The 21,774-nt window shown below is 35.3% G+C and overlaps 3 protein-coding genes and 1 pseudogene across 3 annotated transcripts; 3 read left to right on the top strand and 1 right to left on the bottom strand.

Annotated features, from left to right (window-relative positions):
* Positions 1–4,013: 4,013 nt before the first annotated feature.
* Positions 4,014–5,398, bottom strand: LOC125194674 (cationic amino acid transporter 7, chloroplastic pseudogene; annotated as a pseudogene).
* An 11,539-nt stretch (positions 5,399–16,937) lies between these two features.
* Positions 16,938–17,652, top strand: LOC148927256 (uncharacterized). The gene is made up of 2 exons (XM_089056539.1): positions 16,938–17,230; positions 17,313–17,652. The coding sequence occupies exons 1-2, from the start codon at positions 16,938–16,940 to the stop codon at positions 17,650–17,652; spliced, it is 633 nt and encodes a 210-aa protein (XP_088912665.1).
* Positions 17,653–18,019: 367 nt separating this feature from the next.
* On the top strand, positions 18,020–20,636 carry LOC148927255 (uncharacterized). The gene is made up of 5 exons (XM_089056538.1): positions 18,020–18,227; positions 18,305–19,348; positions 19,589–19,750; positions 19,856–20,575; positions 20,629–20,636. Exons 1-5 carry the CDS (start codon positions 18,020–18,022, stop codon positions 20,634–20,636), a joined length of 2,142 nt encoding a protein of 713 aa, XP_088912664.1.
* On the top strand, positions 20,605–21,249 carry LOC148927254 (uncharacterized). The gene has a single exon (XM_089055961.1). It carries the CDS (start codon positions 20,653–20,655, stop codon positions 21,247–21,249), a length of 597 nt encoding a protein of 198 aa, XP_088912087.1. The 5' UTR covers positions 20,605–20,652.
* Positions 21,250–21,774: the final 525 nt, after the last annotated feature.

Raw genomic sequence — 21,774 nt, 5'->3', positions numbered from 1 at the left:
ATGGTTCGGCGCACTCTGGCGTGGGGGATTGCTTGCGGTTGAGCTTCCAGAGGTATCATCATCGAACCAATTTGTCGCAGCAGTCGCTTCGTCTTCAACAATCATGTTGTGTAGGACAATACACGCATAAATGATGCCGGTTAGATTGTTTATGTACCACATTCGACCCAGGGCCTTGACAATGTTGAATTGTGCTTGAAGAACCCCGAACGCTCTTTCGACATCTTTTCAACCTGTCTCTTATAGCTGCGTGATGAGGCTTGTTTCATGCATGTGTTCCATAGTAAAACTGCACCTAAATCCATGAACTAACGACCCTTTTTGAGGCAGGTGTGTGTAAATTTCTCCATGAACAAGAAGTTGCACAATTCAAGAGGGCGAAGGCAAAAGTCAAGGAAAGGAGGAGAAAAAGGGCGGCAACAAGCTGATCAAGTTGATATTTGATACGATCGGATTTTGCACTATTTTAAGGCCATTATTTGGTCTGTTTTTGATGTCAAAGTCGCTCTACACGTCCATTATTTGCATATTTTGTCTATTTTGGTATTTTGACGTGTTTTGTGAGAAACGTGCATAATGAGCCGAAAAAGGGAGCCAAAACGCAAAGTCTGGAAATCTGGAGTCAGACGGCGACCGGCGACCGCCGCGGATGTGTGCGGCGACCGCCGGCGCCCGGCGGGCAGATTAATGCAGCGGTCCGCCTCGGAAAAATACGCTTGGAAGAGAAGTCTCGTCTGGCGACCGCCAGAAGTCGTGCGGCGATCCGCCGCCGAGGGAACAGACTCTCTGGAGTCCAACGCGGCGACCGCCGGCCAAGGTGCGGCGGCCCGCTGGAGAAAGGGGGCGAATCCGAGAAGCCCTAGATTTGCGCCCAGATTTACCATATTTTGGAGATCTTTTCCTTCTACAACAAGGATTTGCTTTTCCTTATAAATAAGACCTCAAGCTTTATCAAATTAGAGAGCTTCTACTTGCAAAATACTTCATAGAGATCAAGAGCTAGAGTACTTCACTTGTGCAAGGAGTTGGAGAAGGATTTCAAGAACATCAAGAACGACAAGGATTCAACCTACGGGTTTTATTTGCTTTAGTTTTATGTTCAAATTGTCTTCCCTTCAATCTATGTCTTTAGCTTATTCAATTATGTGTAACTAAATTCATAGGATTCTAGGGATGTGTTAGTAACGACTTTGGTTATACAAATTCCTTTTTCTATTTAATATCCGTTTTTGTTTTTACTTTGTTTCTTCCCTAAGTAGTTCTGATGCTGCATGATTGAGTGACACAATCTTGTATGATTTAATATAACTTGTTTCATAACCGTGACAGAGTTCTAGCGAGTTAGATTCACTTAGTAGACACTACAGTTAGCTTCCCTTAAAACGGCACTGTTAATTAAGAGTGAGGACTTTTCAAGGGTCTTAGGAGCTTTTTGGAGTTACGTGTTAGGATTGACAACCCTAATTTTGTAATCAACGTTTGTATCGCATGAGCATAAGCTAGGTGACTCGTCCTTTCAAAGTATAAACTGTGCTAGGGTATTCTAGTTGGAATTTGTATAACCATAACTGTGAACGCACATCCCTGGGATTCCCTTATCTCTATCGCTTATCTCCGTGTTTTATTTGCATTTAGTTGTTATATGCTTTTTATTGTTTTTAGTTTTCAAAAGTTTCTCAAAACCTACTTGATTTTCCAGATAGTAATTGAGTCTTAGTAGATGATAGACACTTTGTGTTTGCCTTCCCGTGTTCGATATCCGGTACTAACCTTTAGCTATACTATATATACTCTGTATACTTGCAGGTTTATTTAGTACTAATAAAAAGTGCATCAATATTCTACCGGAGCCAGCCAGACTCTGCATTGGAGAAAAGACTGGAGACCCCACTCAAAGGTGTGTAGGGCATCATTGTCATTTAGGGGAGGTGGTACCCTAGGGATCAGAGCCCTACGCCTCCCTATATAAAGGAGCTCGACACACCAAGAGAGGGAGTTCCCCCAATTTCATTTTTGTATCGTAATTTAGAGGGGGTTCTCATTCTTCTTCTTAGATTAGGTTAGGGTCTCAGCTTTCTAGGGCTGAAACCAGAGTTCATTTCTTTTCCTGGTTCTTGATTTCTGCACACACACACTTAGTTCCATTCGGGTTAGCTGGTAGTTCTCTTTTCGGTGTTGTTTCGTGCACAATTTTGATTTCCTGCTCTGTATTCCATCCCGAGAAGGGGTGATGAAACAATTTCATGTTTTCCTAGCTTAGTTCTTATTTTCTTTTGATGTAATCGACTTTTTATTGCTCTGTTAAGTTTTAATTCAAGTTTCTGTTTTCGTTTTCCAGCTCTATGTCTTGTTTTATGTTTTATGCTTTAGATATGTTTTAGCTTTCGTGTTTTATGTTGAGTCTTAGCTTAGATTTGGTGTTTTATTTTTGAGTCGTCTTCGTATGCTTAGATCTAGGAGTTTATGTTTTGTTTCTGCATGAAAATGTCGTAGTTCTCTTTTTACGTAGTCGTAGCTTAGATCTTAGGAGTAGATTTGAGTTTTATGTGTTTTCTGATGTTTCGTCTTTTTTAACTTTTCAGATATGTTTATTGTTCTGTTTTCTATGCTGATTTGTTGAAGAAGATGAAGTTGTTAGAAAGTTTTTACTTAACAGTGCTTTTTGCAGTCCCCGTTTATTCTGTTTGTCCATTTATGGAAAATTTGTTTGAGTTGATCAGGTAGTTTAGTTTAGTTGTTTAGCTCGTTTATTTTCCAAGTCCAGTAGTTGAAACTTAACCCAACACTTAGAAAGCCTTGCAACAGCCAAGCCCCAAGTCGTGTCACACTAACAAATATCCAACGCCTCATCTCTATGGGATCAATCCTTACTTCCCTATTCTAGTTAATAGTATTAGTGAGTTAAGGCTTTTGATTGCACTCCTTTGAGTTCCTCGTTTCATCTCGCTCGAGTCAGACGTAAGCCGAGTTGATCAGCCTGAGCTTTTACTAGATCCACTCACCCGCATTCATGCAGGTAGCAGGCAGAAATAGGCTGGCCTGATCAGTTCGACGATCCAACCTGAGCAGCTCACAACGATATATTGCTATTAGAAGAAGATGAAGGAGAACACACAATCATCGCGAGCCGATCACTGCGCAAAAAGAATCTGTTTAGTTCTTGTAGCATGTTGAGTGTTTTCACGAATGTTAGCCACTTCGGGTTATAGTACCCCATGTTGTATTGTTGGTGGTTGGCCGTGAAGGATATCACCGATGCTCTACCATTCAATTCCTGGTTGAAGAGATCGGAGGAGTTGAGCACGTTGAGATCATTGTTCAGCTCGACCGTACCGAAATATGGATGCCAAATCTGTAAGTGGTAGTCGGCAGCCCCCTCTACGATGAGCATCAGGTGGGTGCCTTTTTGGCCGCTTGTGTACGCTCTTTTCCATGTTGTGAGACAATTCTTCCATTGCTAATGCATGTAGTCAACGCTGCAAAGCATGTGGGGGAAGCCGTGGCGTTGTTCATAGAGATTAAACAATTGTTGACAATTAGTGATGGTGGGTTCCCGTATATTCCGCACCAAACGCTATGCGAATGCATCTATAAAAGTCTTTCAAGCTTCGCGGCCAATGATTTCCGCAATGTTCAGGTATTTTTCAAAAAGATTCGATGTTTGTCTACTAGCAAGTTGTCGGATGGCGAACATACACTTTTGCAAAGTCATAATACTTTGCCGACCAGTGCAATCAAATCCTTTTTAGCAGAACTCCTCACGAGCCGCCAATGTATTTGCGATGTGCAAAAATAAGCTCTAGCGCATACGAATACGACGATGGAAGTAGCCCTCCGGGAACTTGTCTTGTTACTTGCATAATATTAGATCAAACCAAGCATGATCAGTAGCTCCAATATCAACCACCCATTGCTGAGTAGATACAACTGCTAAACATGATTCTATAACGAAAGCTTGGTGCATACCTGAGCCATTGCCATTTTTAGGACAATCCGGCTTCCAATGCCCTCTTTCACCGCATTTGAAGCACTTGCCGTCTTGCTTCTTGTTCTTGTCCATTAATTCCTAGTTGGGAAGCCGCACCCTCACAAAGCTTGTGAGCATCAAAAACCATAAATTGTTTTTGCTTGTCTTTTATCAGTAAGGTATGGGGCTTAAAACACAAGAAAAAAAATCTCATAGAGGGTAACGACTCGGATGACGATGACACGTCCATATAGTGATAAAAACAGTTACAAAAAGAGAAGGAGAGAGAGAGAGAGTACCGAGGAAACAAGAGGCGTTGACAGGGGTAGCGGTGGAGCGGTGGACCTGCGCAAACTAGGAGGGGACCACACAAGATCGACTGATGACACACATGTACCGAGCCTGACCCAGCATCGCCACCAGGAGAGACGTCACTATCCCGAAACTAGCCCCCAGACCAATCACATTCGACACCAACTCAGCCCCCTCCTTAAATGCCCACAAAAACGGCGCTTCCGCATTGATCAAATCGTATGGCAGGAGCACCGACATCGATGCCGCCATCACCATCATCACCGATCCCGTCACCCCGATCAGAATGTTCTTCTCCGGATTCTCCACCTCCTCCGCCATGGTTGATACGGCGTCTTAGCCGATGTAGGTCATGTACACCACCGCCGCACCGTTGAACACTCCTGACGCTCCGAAGGGGAAGAATCTGCCTGCATTTTTAAGATCGCTGGGTTCCGTGAAATTGATTAGTTTCCCACTCCAAAACCCCATTGTGATCACGAATGCTATGAACATAATGTGCAGCGTCGTGAGCGACATGTTCACCCACGAGCTCTGCTTCGTGCTATAGCAGATCACGATTGTGATGAGCAACACTACCACCACCGCAATCAAATCGTTCTCATTGTATCCTTTCGGATTGTGAACCGCAGCTGCGTGTTGGTTGGAAGGCCTAGCACGGTGCCGAGGTAGGAAGTGAGGTTGCGCGACGGCGGCGTTGGAGAGGACGTAGACGACGATGAGATTGGAGCCGATGAAGAAGGCGGGGAGCTCGCCGAAGGTGACACAGATGTAGCTGAAGGAGCCACCGGCGACATGCATGGTGACGGCGAATTCGATGTAGTAGAATATTAGGATCTCTCACTGCAACGGCTGCCACTCTCGTAGCATCGCCCAGCTGGATTTTGATCTCGGCTTCATTCAACTGCCTTGTTACTTGCATAATATTAGGATCAATGCAAACATGATCAGGAGCTCCAGTATCAACCACCCATTACTAAGTAGATACAACTGCTAAACATGATTCTACAACGAAAGCTTGGTGCATACTTGAGCCATTGCCCTTTTTAGAACAATCCGGCTTCTAATGCCCCTGTTCATTGCATTTGAAGCACTTGTCGCCTTCTTGTTCTTGTTCATTAATTCCTACAAATTGTTTTGTTCATTAATTTCTACAAAGGGAAGGACATATAAGAGCCTCACTCATTTTTCCACCTATACTACCCTGATTTGTATGCCGACAAATTGATAGGGTTTATAAAGTTTCTTTTATTCGCCCAATATTGTTTTGTTGTATGAGTTCAGTTATGATGTAACTAAATATGCCAATGCAACGTGTCCCACCATCCTTTGTGACATGTCTGGAGAATGGTCTCCACCCCCACTGCCAACTCGTCCTTCGCGAGTGACGTTGTTGGGGCGTACAGGTCGGATACGAGGGAACAGGGTTGTTCTTCAAGAGAGGATGGACTGCCTTTGTCAGCGGCAACCACCTTAACTACGACGATATGGTTATATTTACTCATGTATCCACCCGTGATTTCAATGTGATTCGCTTCCTCTTGAATGGGTGTCTGCCATACTATCCTCGAGGATGTAATACATACTTGTTAGATGTATTTATAATAAAAAAGTTTTAAGTCATATTTATCTTAATACAGTGCGATTGTTTATGATAAATGATAAGGCTCATTTCATGCATTGATTATTGGGTAAATTTATATACTTTCGGGGAGATAATGTGCAAAATTTGAGTTTAGGGGTGCAGGCAGCTGCTGAGTCCAGTAGATAATGCTAGCTGGCCAAGCGGATGCAGGATGAGCATAATTGGAGTAGAAATTGCTGAAAGCCGCCTGACCGGCCAAGGAGAATTTTAGCAGAAAAAGGCAGAAGCAATGAGTAGAACAAAAGGAAAAAGGGCACAAATGTCAAATCATGGGACATACCCTAGGGATTTGGGCTACAAGCCTCCCTATATAAAGGGGCCAATATTGAAGAAAGAAACAATGATTTTTGGAGCTCACAAGCTCTTTTAGTTCATTTTCAGCTTCTTCAAGTTCTCCCAGCTCACCACCGAGAGTTCGTAGCCAAAAATCCACTCAACTCCGGTTCAAGCTCTCTGCTTCCGCACTAGGAAGGGGGAGATCCTAAAACCGTATTTTTTCTAGTTGTAATCGTGGTTCCACCGTTTGAGGAGTGGAGATACAATTTAAAGTCTGTCGAGCTACGTTTTAATTTCATTTTGCAAGTTGTTGGTGCTTTGAACATCTTAGTCTAAAAATTTCGTAGTTATATCGTCTATGGTTTCGGATATTATCGTTTGGAATTTGGATCTGATCTTGTTTATGATGTGATGGAAGTTTATGTTGAAGTTCTAGTTGGATCCCGTGATGTTGAGTTTAATTTATGTTTGTTGGATGTTTTTTACAGTTGGTAGTTGTTAGGATCCTTTAGATCTAGCTTATTTAACGTTTGATTTCGTAGATCTATGTTAGCTTGTGCTTTGATTTCGTCGATCTAGTGTTCTTTGTCTCAAATCTCCATGATTATGGTCTATTTCCATTCGTTCGTCGTTCTGCCTGACCAGTTAGCATAGATCCAGTAGTTTTTAGTTTAAATATCTCGTTAGCGACTCGTTTTGAAGCATGCTCTGTTTTTCTTCATTAATGTTGTTTCATGCTCTGTTTCCATCTATTCTAGCTTTATTACATGAAGACTATGAAGTAGTGGTAGTTAGAATCAGATCTGATCTTGCTTTATGCTTTTTGCTTTTACAGCTTTTCTGCCAGATTTGTTAGTTTAGGAAAATTTAGTCCCCACTTTACATTTGCATTTTTTCCGCCTATTTTAGCAAAGTTTCCAGCATAGTCTTGTAGTTGCAGGTGCTCTCGGTTGTTTAATCTTAGATTTAAATTTTTATTGCAAGTTTAGTCGTTATGCATCCCTTCTAGTTGACCAGTTAGGTAGTGTTTCTTGTTAATCTGCCAAGTCAAGCAGATTCTTAACCCACTTAGTTGCGTGGCAGCAACCAAAAATCCTTCTAAAACATCTTTCGCACATGTTTAACATCTTCTTCCCCATGAGATTCGATTCTTACTTCCCTATACTAACAATATTGTGGGTTAAGATTTTGAAAGCAGCCTCGGATTGCGCGTCCGACGACACGCAGATAGACCTAGGGAGTTTGCATGATTAGTTTGGTCCAGTCAGTCTGCTTGGTCAATCTGCGATTTTACTTTATATTTTAAGAATGCGTATGCTGATAGGTTGAACTTTAATGACCTTAGAACTTGGCGAACAACTTTTTGGAAAGATCACATTGTCAATACAGCTAAAAAGGTTTATGCAACTCTCACTTTTGGTACTCAGTGTTGGGATGTGGGAATCACAAACCAGGGCAACAAAGTTCGAATGCACCGTGGGTGGAAAGATTTCGCCGCCCGTGCAAACTTGCTTCAGTCTGGGACAAAGTGCACCTTCATATTGGTAGATCTGATGGAAGTGCATTTTCTTGTTGTATTCGGGGATTAACTCAGTATGCCTTGAGTTTTTTGGGGAAGCATTTTTTAGGGCATATAAGTATGAACAATGCGCATGAGGTCACTATTATATATGTGTGTGCGTGTGTACTCGTTTTGTAATGTATGTATGTTTTTCAATTATGGATGTAATGAAAGTTATTCTTGTGTTGCTTGTACTATGTCAGATTCTTTAGTACCTACTTTTAAAGAATTGTCTATGCAATTAAAAATTATACAGATACCATGATGTGAGCAAAAAATTGGTCTCCACCAATAAAAACTCAAAATAACTTGGTTGAAATGAACATAAATAACATCGTACCACAATTGAGTTCGAAATAAGTAGATTGTCTGACTACTGCATATAACAAAACTATAGAATAGCCGATTACAATCCCATACAAAAACTACCAAATAGTAAGACATAGAAGTTGCTAAAGTAGGCGACCAATTACAATTCCAAATACAAATATTACATTAGCCATAAACATGAAGACGACTTGGATATGGAGTAGGCAATCAACATGTACTTCCCGAGCCCGCGATGTAACCCTCTCGGTAGCAGGAGATCTCCATGAACAACCATCGTTTACGGGTTCTGGTGTAACCAGTGGATCTCCATGAAGTTGCAAGATTGAAATCAAAACTGAGTGAATGAAGTGTGATACCGTTTGCAATGAGTGACGGAAATTGAAGCCCGCATGCTATTTTTATTGTGATGCGCCAAAACGCAAAGGAACATTGCAACCTGCTCTTCAACGGTAACGAATCTTCCATCAATCAGGTCAGTCCGCTCGCGCAGTAGAATGCATAATCGACCAAATGTATTGCGATCCATTCTAAGATTGTTTATGCAATCAACGAAAGTAAGGCCTACCAGACGCGTTGGGTGGGCGACTTGTGCCGAAACACGCTCTAATATTCGGTAAGGCTGCACATTTAATCTTCGTTGTTGAAATGACCGGTTGTTGTGCATACATTCCAGAATAGCTGTAAACAACAACCTCTTCACACGATTGACTTCCTGATACTCCTCCACAACTAGCGACACAGCATCACGTTCATGACTACTAGACCTCACAGACAAAATCTCCTAATATTGGGAAATATGAGGGTTTTGGAGTGAATAAATAAAAGAGTGCACAAAGTAATTACAATTTGCAAAAAAAATCGACATATCAACCAAACAACCAAATCCATAACACACGAACTTCGTAGCAGGCGATACCCAAAATGTTCATGTATGTGACCAGACAAAGAAGAAAATAGAACTCAAAACTGAAGAAATACCCATGAAATAAAAATCAATCGCTGGTAAATGGACGAAATATAATGACATGGGAAACAAAATTGGAAGTTCAGAGCATTACCTAGAATTACAGTTGTGTGTGGTTCTCTCCATCTTCTTCAGCGATGTGCAAATCTTGGAATTGTGTACAGTTGAGGAGATAAGGGTTTTTGTTTCAAATTTGGTGTTCCAATGTCGAGGATGTTCAAGTTAGCACAAAATAGAGTAAATGAAGGGGTATTTCGGTCAAATAACTGGCCAACTCATTGCGGCTTACGAGGCGTATAATTTATCCGCAACAAAATGAGAAGTTAATAATCAACGTGAAACAGTCGTTTTTGGATGGAACGGAGCTCTATCTGGGTCCGTTATGAGTTTCCCAATTTGGTACCAAACAAAGAGGATAACATAGATAAAATGGCTTAACCATGCTCCTGGCTACTTCCAAATCATAGTAGATGTCGCCCAAAAAATATAATAAAGTTTTATAGGATATTATTTTTCATGTACTTCCAAATCCATCATCCAAATGGTTAAAATGATTCTACAAATTCAATGAGCCTAGTGTCCCTTTCAATTCACCCCAGTTCAAAAATATTTTCAGCATTCAATTTTCAACGTCGAAGCGTTTATTCGTAGTCCATTTATTAAAACTCTAGCCCAATCTTCCAATTACTTAAATCAACAGCCCAAGTTAAATTTTCAGCCTAAATAGTCATGCTATTTGATTCGGTACGAATTTTAAAAAATATAATAGAAAGTGAGTTAAAAAACATTAGTAGCATGCATGTGTATGTTCTACTTTTATATATTAATCTATATAAATATATAAAGCCACAGTTTTTTGGGGGGGAAATTTTGGGGGGAAATCAGATAGGATTTCCCTCATTTATAATACTCAACATCCAACAAATATATTAACCAATGGTTAAAAGAATCACTTCTAAAAAAGATGTCAATTAGTCAAATCACACTTTTTTTAACCATCAGAACAAATAGAATTAAGAGTTCTCTCTCTCAATTTGTTTTATTGAGCAATGAGATTATGCCATTTGTTACAATTTCATAGGTCAATAAATATTTTATTTATTATTCAAATATCTTTATATATTAAATGAAATAAATAAATAAAATTATACTAAAATTCATATTTTTTCATCCTCTACGATTTGAGATTACATTTGCTATAGTTTTATTCAAAAAAAAAAAAATCTATTTCTCTCAACATGTAATATTACTTCAATTTGAGAATGACATGTTCTTTATTTCCCAAAATTTTAATACTTCACATCCAACTAAAACAATTAACCAGTGATTACAAATATTACTTCAAAAAAAACTGCTTTTTATGTATTTTGACCAATTAATAATTAGTAGTAGTTTTCGATTTTCAAAGAAATCGAATTGATATTTGCACAGCTGCCAACTCACACTTCCATTTATTTACCAATAGATTAAATGACATCACACTTTTTATGCATATAAACCGATGGTTAAAAGCATTTTACTTGGCTGTAAAGCAGATTATATCACATCATTTGCATATACACATCAACTGAACGTAGATACAACAATTGCAAAGAGAGTAACCCCCCCCCAAAAGAAGAGAGGGTTTTCCCTCCCTCCAAATAGAGCATTTTTCTTGGAGCCAAAAAATAGGGGGAAAATAAAATGATGAATTTGAATTATACAGAATCTTTCTATAAATATCAGTTACATTTCCTCACAAATTATAAACAGCAGATTCTTATTTCTCTCTACACTCTTAATGTTACTTTTATATCTCTCTTATTTTCATTTATCTAGGTTCTTATTTCTCTCTCTACACTGTTTAATGTTAGTTTTAGATCTCTCTTATTTTCATTTATCTCGAATAATTCTCTGTTGATGTTAACCATTTATTTATATTTTGCAGATAATTAAGGTATGTGAACACACTATCCAATATTTTTATTTAGATAAGCTTACCTTTTATTGTGTTTTAATTTATTATTTCTATTCATTGCCGTTTTTGTTTAATATTACATTTATTAAAGAAATATGAACTAAACCCTCAAAACAGAACAGATACAATTATCTTGCAGCTTCTTCTCCACACTGCAAAAAGAAACACAGAAGAAAATTCAAAATGAAAAGACGATAGCAACAATACAGGTATATTTTTTTATCGGAGCTGTACCAGAACCCTACCTTCTATTAATACTCATTTCAAAAATCTAATCTCTGCCAACATCTACTTGGACTTTCGCAGATAATAACAAGAACTGACTGAGAAACAAGACAGGATCAAATTCAGAATGTTAAGAAAAAAAAGATCACAAGAGGAAATGTGGGACATAACAAGATCCATTAGAGGAAAAGCATAAAAATAAGAATAGATGAAGAAGAGAGTATGATATATACAAAAATGTAATATCTATTTCATGATTTTTTAATCTATGAAGATTACCATTTCTTGAATGAAACTTGATCTATGACATGAACTTCAACTTCTTCTCTATTCCAATGGTGTAGTTTCTGCATCACAGAGAAAGCATCGGAAGTAAGAAAAATATTTTTTTTTGGGTGGAAAGGCTTCATCAAATTACCCAGCAGTATATTACATTAATCCTGATAATTAAAAACTGACATTTATGTTAAATCAATCACAACAATCAGGTTAGGTGCAAAAGAGAGATATAATAAATACACACATCAATCTGAAGAGGCAAAATGGAATGTAAGTACAATACCTTCTATGCTTTGTGAAAAATAAAAAAGACAATAACATTAAACACTTAATAAAATGATGTGACTCAACTAATTCAATCACAGTTTTGAAACACAGTCAAATATCATTATCAATACTGAAGTAATAGACCAGTAACCACAAAGTAAGATGCATAAACATCAATAGACGAGCTTCCAAATACAAAAACTTAAATCCAGACGTATAAACATCGAGGGACAAGACTCATTACAGGAAATGCAAATAATCAAGAATAGAAAGAAAAAAGTTATATAAACAAAAATGTATTTACAATTTCAAGATTTACTAATCAATAAAAAGTTATATAAACAAAAATGTATTTACAATTTCAAGATTTACTAATCAATAAAATAAAAAATTTATCAAATAATACTTAGGACTGAACTCAACCAATAACAAAATCAATACTTAATTTGATCCAATTAGGACTAATTATCTCGCACAAGACAATGACAAAATCAAATTAGAAAAATCCAATCATATCAGATCAAATATTCTTATATATCGCAAGTTTTGTTGATAATAGCATATAGCAACAAATTTTAATTATTTTTCCTTTCCTACTACTCTATTTACATAATTATATCTATATTTATTTAACAACATGAATATTATGATTAATGTTCGGATATTTGATGTGACTAATGATAAACCCAAGTGAAAATAATAGATATTTTTTTTCTTTGTTGAGTGTTAACTATATAGGTTTATTAAATCTTCAAAATTTTAAAAATTTTAAAAATAATCTTTTGATAAGTAAATAATTAAAATAAAAATTATGGAATTCTTAAAATCTAAACCATAATACGTTAGTTTGAATTAATATATTATACTATGTATTAAAATTTTTTAGAAATATAAGAAGTATTAAGAGCTGGAATTAGTAATTCACTGAAATTTAATTGAAAACATTTTGATTCTACTTATATAGCCGTCTAACAATGTACTCAATTAATAAATTTTTTAAACTTAATTAGTTTCTAGAATGTTTGTATCTATTTTTTAAACTTTTTTTTTTTTTATCTATTTGTCTCTGTTTATACTCCATGTAGTCGTCTAACCATATAGTATTAATTAGTTTTGAAGGTACTGAATTACATATACATTAACGTGTATCAAATATAATAGATTAATATAAGATATACATTTCATTTCCAGAATTAAGAAGGTTGGGTGATGAGAATGCATGTTCTTTTTTTCATTTCACTCATATTTACCATGGATTATGAGAATGACATGTTCTTTATTTTTCAAAATTTTAATACTTCAGATCACACTTTTTTAACCATCGGATATAAATAAGATTAAGTGTTCTCTCTCTCCATTTATTTTACTGAGCAGTGAGATTATGCCATCTATTACAATTTCATAGGCCAATAAATATTTTATTTATTATTCAAATATCTTTATATATTAAATGAAATAAATAAAAAAAATTATACCGAAATATTTTTTTATCCTCTACAATTTGAGATCATATTTGCTATAGTTCTATTCAAAAAAAAAAAAAATCTACAACTCTCTATATGTAATATTTCTTCAATTTTATTATTTCTCATTTTTTGAAAAATTTATTCACCATGCATGATGAGAATGACATGTTCTTTATTTCCCAAAATTTTAATACTTCACATCCAACTAATCTGTTAACCAATGGTTACAAGAATTACTTCCAAAAAAATTGCTTTTATGTCTTTTGACCAATTAATAATTAATAGTAGTTATCAATTATTCAAAGAAATCAAATCAATTTGCAGGTTCTGAATTTTCTTTATATATTTTTTAAAATGGGAGAACATAAATAGACAACCTACATATACAAATGATCTATTAATATAATCTCTCTTTACCATCTTATAGTTTTCCTCTCTCTACGACTCTACTTTAAAATCATGATTTTATATTTTATGTTTAAATAAATTAACTAGATTAATTTTGTGTAACATTTTACTCCATATATTAACATGGATACACATAAAATTGTAACATTATGGAGATGTGTAAAATAATTTGTTACGTAAAAATCATATTATAGTATAATTAAATGCAAGAAAATTAGCATATACAACGTATAAAAAAAATTCAAACTTATTATATCATTAATTCATTATACTATCTACAAATCTCAAATACTTCTACCATCTCCAAACAAGTATTTATAGTTGTAGGAGTATATAAAATGTCCAAAAACCGGTTGAAGTACAAGTAAATGAATAGTTGAGGACCCCATAGAGCTGTAAATTCAATTGTCATTATTACTTTCTATTTCTCTCCCTTTTCTCCCCCCCTTCATCCTTTCATCTTTCTGTAAAAGTATTGTAAACGGTGCAGCACGAAGACACAGACAACCATGATGGAAGTTCTGGACTAGCACCGGCCAAACTCCCGCACCTAGGTCCGTCCCTAGATCAAGAATGGTGAGTTTGTCTCATCTATATAATCTATATAAATCTATATAATCTATATATCTATATAATTATTATTATTATTATCATTATTATTATTATTATTATTATTATTATTATTATTATTATTATAAAGTTAGTGTTCTTTTGGGGGAAAATCATGTGAAGTTTTGGGAGCTTGCTCATCTCTACAGAGCAAGAAGTTTGAGCGATTGTTGTGAGAGCTCATTCCATGTGCGACCAGGACATCCAAAAATTCTGCAATTCGTCTTCTCAAAACAATTAAGTTGTCCAACAATATTGAACTTTTGATTTGGCAGCGTCTACTTCCTATTCCATTCTTTCGCATCGCAAAAATATACTTAATTTTGTTCTTCGCCTTTTGTGATTGCCGCCCACTTTCTGTAATCTCCCTAAATTTGATTATTTGCAATATTTGCTGAGAAACTAAGAATCGACTGAGAATACGCTCCAATTTCTTTTGATTTCTTTTTTAATTCAGGAACTCATCTTCATAATCTTTCTTCGGCATTATTTTCTGCTCAGACGACAATTCCTCATTCTTTCTACAAAATACAAAAACTGCTCTGAATTTCCAAATTTGGAATTTAGTTGCCCTCCACCAGACTCTATACCCATTTTTTTCTCTTCAAGTTTTGAGTTTATGAGCTTTGATTTTGAATTCTACTTCCCAAAAACTTTCCTCAGCTAGAAATTACAAAGAAATTAATTGTTAAAAGAATCGGGCAATTAGAAATTGTGGAAGAGAGAGACTCAGATTTTTTAATTTTTGCAGAGATATGTTTGGCAGAATTTTAGGGGACAAACTTTGAAGAAGAACACAGAATCAAGAAAAAATATGTAGTAGCTTAAAAAAATAAGGGGCTTTCTCATAGAAATTGGTCCACTCAAAGCAGAAGTGTAAATTCTCTTTGGTAATCCGGTTCCATATTCATTTATTTACTTCTATTGCATATTAATTATTTTTTTAATAAAAATTTGGTTTATTATACAATGTAGGTATTTTTTATTCTATAATCCAAGAACGATGAACCAAGAAGAAAATTAAAACGATCTAAAGCTACATCCTAATTTTAGGTTCTGGACTTTTGACAATAGACAAGGATATGAAGAGGCTAAAAAAATCTGCTAGACTCATTTCGTTAAGTCAAGAAAAGTCACAAATAACCTCAGGTATTTATGGGTTCGCATTTTAATTTATTTTTATATTCGATAATGACTGCATAACAATTTTTCTAACAGTTAAGACATACCTTTACATTTGCATTGAAAATTATTTATTGAACGTCTTTTCAGTCCCAGCTGCCTTTACATTTTGATCCTATATAGAAAGTGCGTAGAAATCAATATGCATAGTATTCTGATAATGATTTGGGTAAATTGGATTGCGCAAAAAATTCAAAATTATTTATTGAACGTCTTTTCAGTTCCGGATGCCTTCACATATTTAATCCTATATAGAAAGTGTGTAGAAATCAATATGCATAGTATTCTTCTTTTTTTTAGGGTAAGATATGCTTAGCATTCTGATAATAATTTAGGTAGAAGTTAAAAAAAAACGAGTATTATTCTAGATATAAATAGTTGACTAAGTTCCTACTGATGCCATGGTAGAAATGGGGGTAATTCTATCATTTTTGTTCAAATAATTTAAACTGTAGTGCAAAATGATAATGGTTTGGGTACAAGAAAAATAAACTGAGTGTTTTGCTGTAAATATTAGATCTATTATTTTCTAGATCAAGATCTGAAAACACTTTATGTAAAATATAATTTGCTATATATTAAGTAGCATACTCTATGTGCATATTGATTGTGAAAATAATTATAATATTACTTGACTTGAGAATCATAATATCATAACTGTGAATAAAATATTGATTAGTGATAACTGCTCAGAGAGGAAGGGAGGAATTAGCATGTTAAGATAGTATTACAAATTAGTCAGAATCGGCATATGATTATGTTTAGCATATCCTCTATTTCTTAAAATTTCAAAAAGTATATCCACCAATTCATTATTTATTAATTGCAATAATTTTGTTTTGATTATATAGATGAATCATGCTCAAAGAAATTGAGATCCGTATTTAATGATATTACTAATGCTGGGAAAGTTCGTTTGTCCGCGGATCCTATTGTCACATCATGCTCATGGTCCTTTATAGGCAAGAACTTCAATACTAAATTTAAATCTTTTGTTGTTATATTTGTAATATATTTGTAATACAGTAAATGTTATTATTGATTGCCTTATTGTTCATCGAACTTAAACCATAGGTTGTTCACATAAAGCTCATAATTGTAGTCAGGATTTATCCAATTCAACTAGCACGAATGTGTTAGTTCAAGATATTTTAAAATTGGACAGAAATGAAGGTTAGTATTCTACTCTCAAAAAATATTTTATTTGGCATCTATATTTTGTTGTTTTCTTAATTTATTCATAAAATAATTTTGTAATTTATACTTAAATGAAGATTGGTTATTTACATTACATTTTCATATTATAACAATAATATTAATTTGTTTCTGTCAATTTTTTGTAGAATATTTGGACATGGGTGATGCTACGTCTAAATGTTTACATTGTGGTGCACTTTTTTGGTATAAAGAACGACTTGAGAAACCGAGAAAATCAAAACAACCAAAGTATTCCATTTGTTGTACAAATGGAAAGATCTCGATTCCTAAAATGCCTGCTATTCCAATCATTTTAGAAGATTTAATGTCTTCTAGACATGCCAAGAGTGTGCACTTTTTAAAAAATATTCGGTCTTATAATTCCATGTTTGGATTTACATCCATGGGAGGCAAGATCGATAATAGTCTTAATCGTGGGAGATCTCCTCCCACTTTTCGATTGAGTGGGCAGAATTATCATCTAATCGGTAGTCTATTGCCATTGGATGGTGAAGCACCAAAGTTTGCTCAAATGTATATTTATGATACTGAAAATGAAGTTGCCCATAGACTCGCATCTGTAAGGTACGGAGTATAATTTTATTTTATTCAACTTAAATAATTTTTTCTTTTGAAGCTAACTTAACTGTACCATTTTAATGTGAAGGGACGATATCAATGGGCTTCATGAGCAAATTGTGGTTGATATTCAGATGATGCTGGATGAAAATAATGCTTTGGTTAAATCTTTTCGAATGGCAAAGCTACAAATCGATGAAGGAAATTCAAGGAATGTAAGTTTAAGATTGATTGGTAAACGATGTAGAGATGGCAGAACTTATAATTTACCTTCTGTATCTGAAGTTGCTGCATTAATAGTTGGTGATTTTGACGAAGCTTTGGGTGATAGAGACATTATTGTTGAATCCCAGAATGGTGAACTGCAACGTATCCCTGAATTGCATCCATCTTTTCTAGGTTTACAATATCCTATTCTATTCCCTTGAAGATGGTTATAGAGAAGATATTGATTTTGCAATTTCTAACAATTCTGGTTTGAATAGTAGAAAGAAAATCAGCCCAAGGGAATATTTCTCTTTCCGTTTGCAACAAAGAGAAGATGAACCTCCCACTATTTTGCATGCTCGAAGATTGTTCCAGCAATTTGTAGTTGATGCATACACAATGATTGAAGCTGGACGACTGAGGTTTGTTCGAACACATCAAAAGCAATTGCGCGCCGAAATGTACAAAGGTTTAAATGATGCAATTTTGAGGGGTGAGACTGATCCATCTACCCAAGGCAAGCGAGTTATTTTGCCTTCCAGTTTTGTTGGAGGTGCGCGCTATATGATTTAAAATTATCAAGATGCAATGGCTCTTTGTGGATGGTTTGGTTATCCCACTTTGTTCATTACTTTCACTAGCAATCCAAAGTGGCCTGAGATTGTTAGGTTTGTCGATAGTAGGGGCTTGAAATATACTGATCGTCCAGATATTGTTTGTCGAATATTCAAAGTTAAGTTAGATGAGTTAATCAGAGATATCCGTAAGAATAAGATTTTTGGCAATGTTCAAGCAGGTCAGTTTTTTCTATTTCATATATTGATAGAATTTAAATTATTTTGTGATCTTACTAAAGACCATTTTTCATTGCAGTTATTTACACTGTGGAGTTTCAGAAGCGTGGATTGCCTCATGCGCATATTTTGTTTTTTCTTAGTAAGGAAGATAAACAGATTGTTGTTGAGCAGATTGATAAGTTTATTTCAGCTGAAATTCCTGCAGTTGAAATTGATCCTTTCTATCATGCTAATGTTGCTGAATTAATGGTGCATGGTCCTTGTGGTGTTTCTCGACCATCATCACCATGCATGGTGAAAGGCCGGTGTGGTAAATATTTTCCAAAAAGATTTGTTGATGCTACAACTTTTGATGGAGATGGTTATCCTATTTATAGACGTAGAGATGATGGTCGAGTTGTTTTAAAGAATGACATTCCATATGTTGTACCTCATAATCGTTATCTATTGATGAAATATGGAGGTCATATAAATGTAGAGTGGTGTAATCAGTCTCGATCTATTAAGTATTTGTTTAAATACATCAATAAGGGGCTTGATCGTGTTACTGCTACATTTATGGAATCAGGGATGGATAGTAGTGAGAATAATATTGATGAAGTAAAGATGTATTATGATTGTAGGTATGTTTCTTCTTCTGAAGCTGTTTGGAGAATTTTTGGATTTGATATGCAATATAAGGATCCACCTGTTGAGAGACTGGGTTTCCATTTTGAAAATGAACAGAGTGTAATTTTTTCTGAATCTGAACCTCTTGATATTATTTTGGATCGAAGAACAGCTCATCAAAGCAAGTTTTTAGGTTGGATGGAAGCAAATAAAATATATCCTCAAGGTAGGGATCTCACTTATTCTGAGTTTCCAACAAGATTTGTTTGGAAGGGTAATTGTTGGCAACCTCAGAAGCAGAGATTTGCTATTGGGAGAATGTTTTATATTGCTCCTGGTTTTGGTGAAATGTACTACTTGAGATGTTTGTTAAATATAGTTCGTGGAGCTACATCTTATGAAGAAATTCGGTGTGTGAATGGAATTCAGTATGATACATTTCGAGAGGCTTGCTTTGCTTTAGGTTTGCTGGATGATGATAAGGAATATGTTGATGGTATTACTGAGGCAAGTATTTGGGCATCTCCTCATTCTTTGAGAAATTTGTTTGTTACTTTATTATCTTCAGATTCAATTTCCCGTCCCAATTTCGTTTGGAGTGTTTGTTGGAAATTTTTATCTGAAGATGTTTTATATGAAAGACGACGTCTGGTCAATAATCTAGGTATTTTATAACTCTTTCTCATCATTAATTTCTTACTATATTTGTAGTGAACTTATCATTTTTTTGCTTATATTACTACTTTTTCAGATTTGGTGTTGAATGATGATGAAATAAAATTTTTGGCATTGGTTGAGATTGATAGACTTTTGGTGAAAGTTGGTCGGAGTTTGCGTGATTTTGATGATATTCCTTATCCATCGTCTGAAAATTATCAATTATCAGTTGATGGATTGATTAATGAGGAACTATGTTATGATCACGCATCTTTGTCAAAAGATCTTCTCAACTTTATATCAAAATTCACTGATGAGTAGCGACATGTATATGATGTCATTATGACTTCTATCAATTCAGATATTGGTGGAATGTTTTTTGTCTATGGATATGGAGGTACTGGTAAAACCTTTATTTGGAGATCTTTGTCGGCAGCTATACGTTCTAAAGGAGAAATTGTTTTAAATGTGGCTTTAAGTGGTATTGCTTCATTGTTATTGCCTGGTGGTAGGACAGCTCACTCCCGGTTTAAGATTCCTATATACCCAAATGAGGATTCAGTTTGTAATATCAATCAAAGTAGTGAACTTGCCTCATTGATTAGAAGGTGTAAACTTATCATATGGGATGAAGCTCCAATGATCCATAAGTATCGTATTGAGGCTTTGGATAAGAGTTTGCGGGATATCATGCGAAGTGACATTCATTCAAGTATGGAATTACCATTTGGTGGGAAAACCGTTGTTTTTGGTGGTGATTTTAGACAGATATTACCGGTTGTTCCTAAGGGAAGTCGTCAAGATATTGTTAATGCAACTATCAATTCTTCTTATCTTTGGAAAAGTTGCAAAGTTTTGAGGTTGACCAAAAATATGAGACTTTTTGGTGTTGAATCTGCCGAGGAGGCATCGAAGTTGAAAGAATTTTCGGATTGGATTGCATCTATTGGAGATGGAGTTGTTGGAGGGCCAAATGATGGTTATGCTAATATAGATGTTCCGAATGACATCTTACTCAAACTGGATGGTGATCTTTTGAAGACAATTGTGTCCAGCATTTATCCTGATTTCATGAATGAAGGTAAACTACGATCTTATTTGCATGATCGAGCTATTTTGGCTCCTACATTGGAGATTGTTGACTCTATCAATGAGTACATGATTTCTTTTAATCAGTCTGAAGGTCGTACTTACTTTAGTTCAGATTGCATATCTAAATCTGATTCCAACTTCAATGCTTTGTCTCATGTTCATGGTGTTGAATTCTTGAATTCAATAAAGTGTTCTGGTACTCCCAACCATGAATTAGTGTTGAAGATTGGTACTCCTGTGATGTTATTAAGAAATGTAGATCATTCCAATGGATTGTGCAATGGTACCCGTTTAATTCTCACACGATTGGGTGATCATGTTTTGGAAGGAGAAGTTTTGGGTGGTCTTAATTCGGGCCATAAGGTATTGATACCTAGGATGCCGTTAGTTCCTTCTGATACAAGGCTTCCGTTCAAGTTCCAGCGTCGACAATTTCCATTGATCGTGTCCTATGCAATGACTATCAACAAAAGCCAATGTCAGTCTCTTGCTCATGTTGGTCTCTTTTTGAAAAAGCCTGTATTTAGTCATGGACAACTTTATGTTGCTCTTTCAAGAGTTACGAGCCGTGATGGTTTAAAGATTTTAGTTTGTAATGATGATGATGTAGGTTGTGATTCAACTGTTAACGTTGTTTTTAAAGAAGTTTTTCAAAATCTATAATAAATATTTGTATCAAAGTTAAGTTATGTTGCCAATTTATTTGATATAGTTCTCCTTATCCGCGTCCACAAATGCGAAATCAAATGTCTGTTGCAAGTTATATGTTATCACTACATTGAGTGTTCATAGAATATTTCGTCAGCTCTCAATGTATCAACTCTCAAATGTCTGTCGCAAGTTTGCCAATTATCACGAGCTGCTGAATGTAGTGATAATTTATTGTACTCTCAATGTATCAAGCTCATAGAATTATATTTTATATATCTGTTGCAAGTTATATTCGGATACCAGTAGAACTTCTTTACAGATCACATTTGATTAAGTACTCTGTAGTACTACTTCGTTATCTCAAGCTTCACCTATTGATATCAATGGACTAATAAATTGGTTCTTAGTTTCTTTCTAATTCAATTGAATACTATATATTTTGATATGTTGTTATTTGTTTTTTTTAATCTATTTCTGTTTTATATATATAATTTTATCATGGCTGTTTGCTGTAGCAATCTACTTTGCTATAAATTT

The sequence above is a fragment of the Salvia hispanica genome, chromosome 4, assembly GCF_029641045.1.
Source record: "Salvia hispanica isolate PSC_SH4W2 chromosome 4, Shi_PSC_v1, whole genome shotgun sequence".
NCBI lineage: Eukaryota > Viridiplantae > Streptophyta > Magnoliopsida > Lamiales > Lamiaceae > Salvia > Salvia hispanica.
The sequence above is the reverse complement of the archived record's forward strand: the minus strand, read 5'-3'. Positions and strand labels throughout refer to the sequence as shown.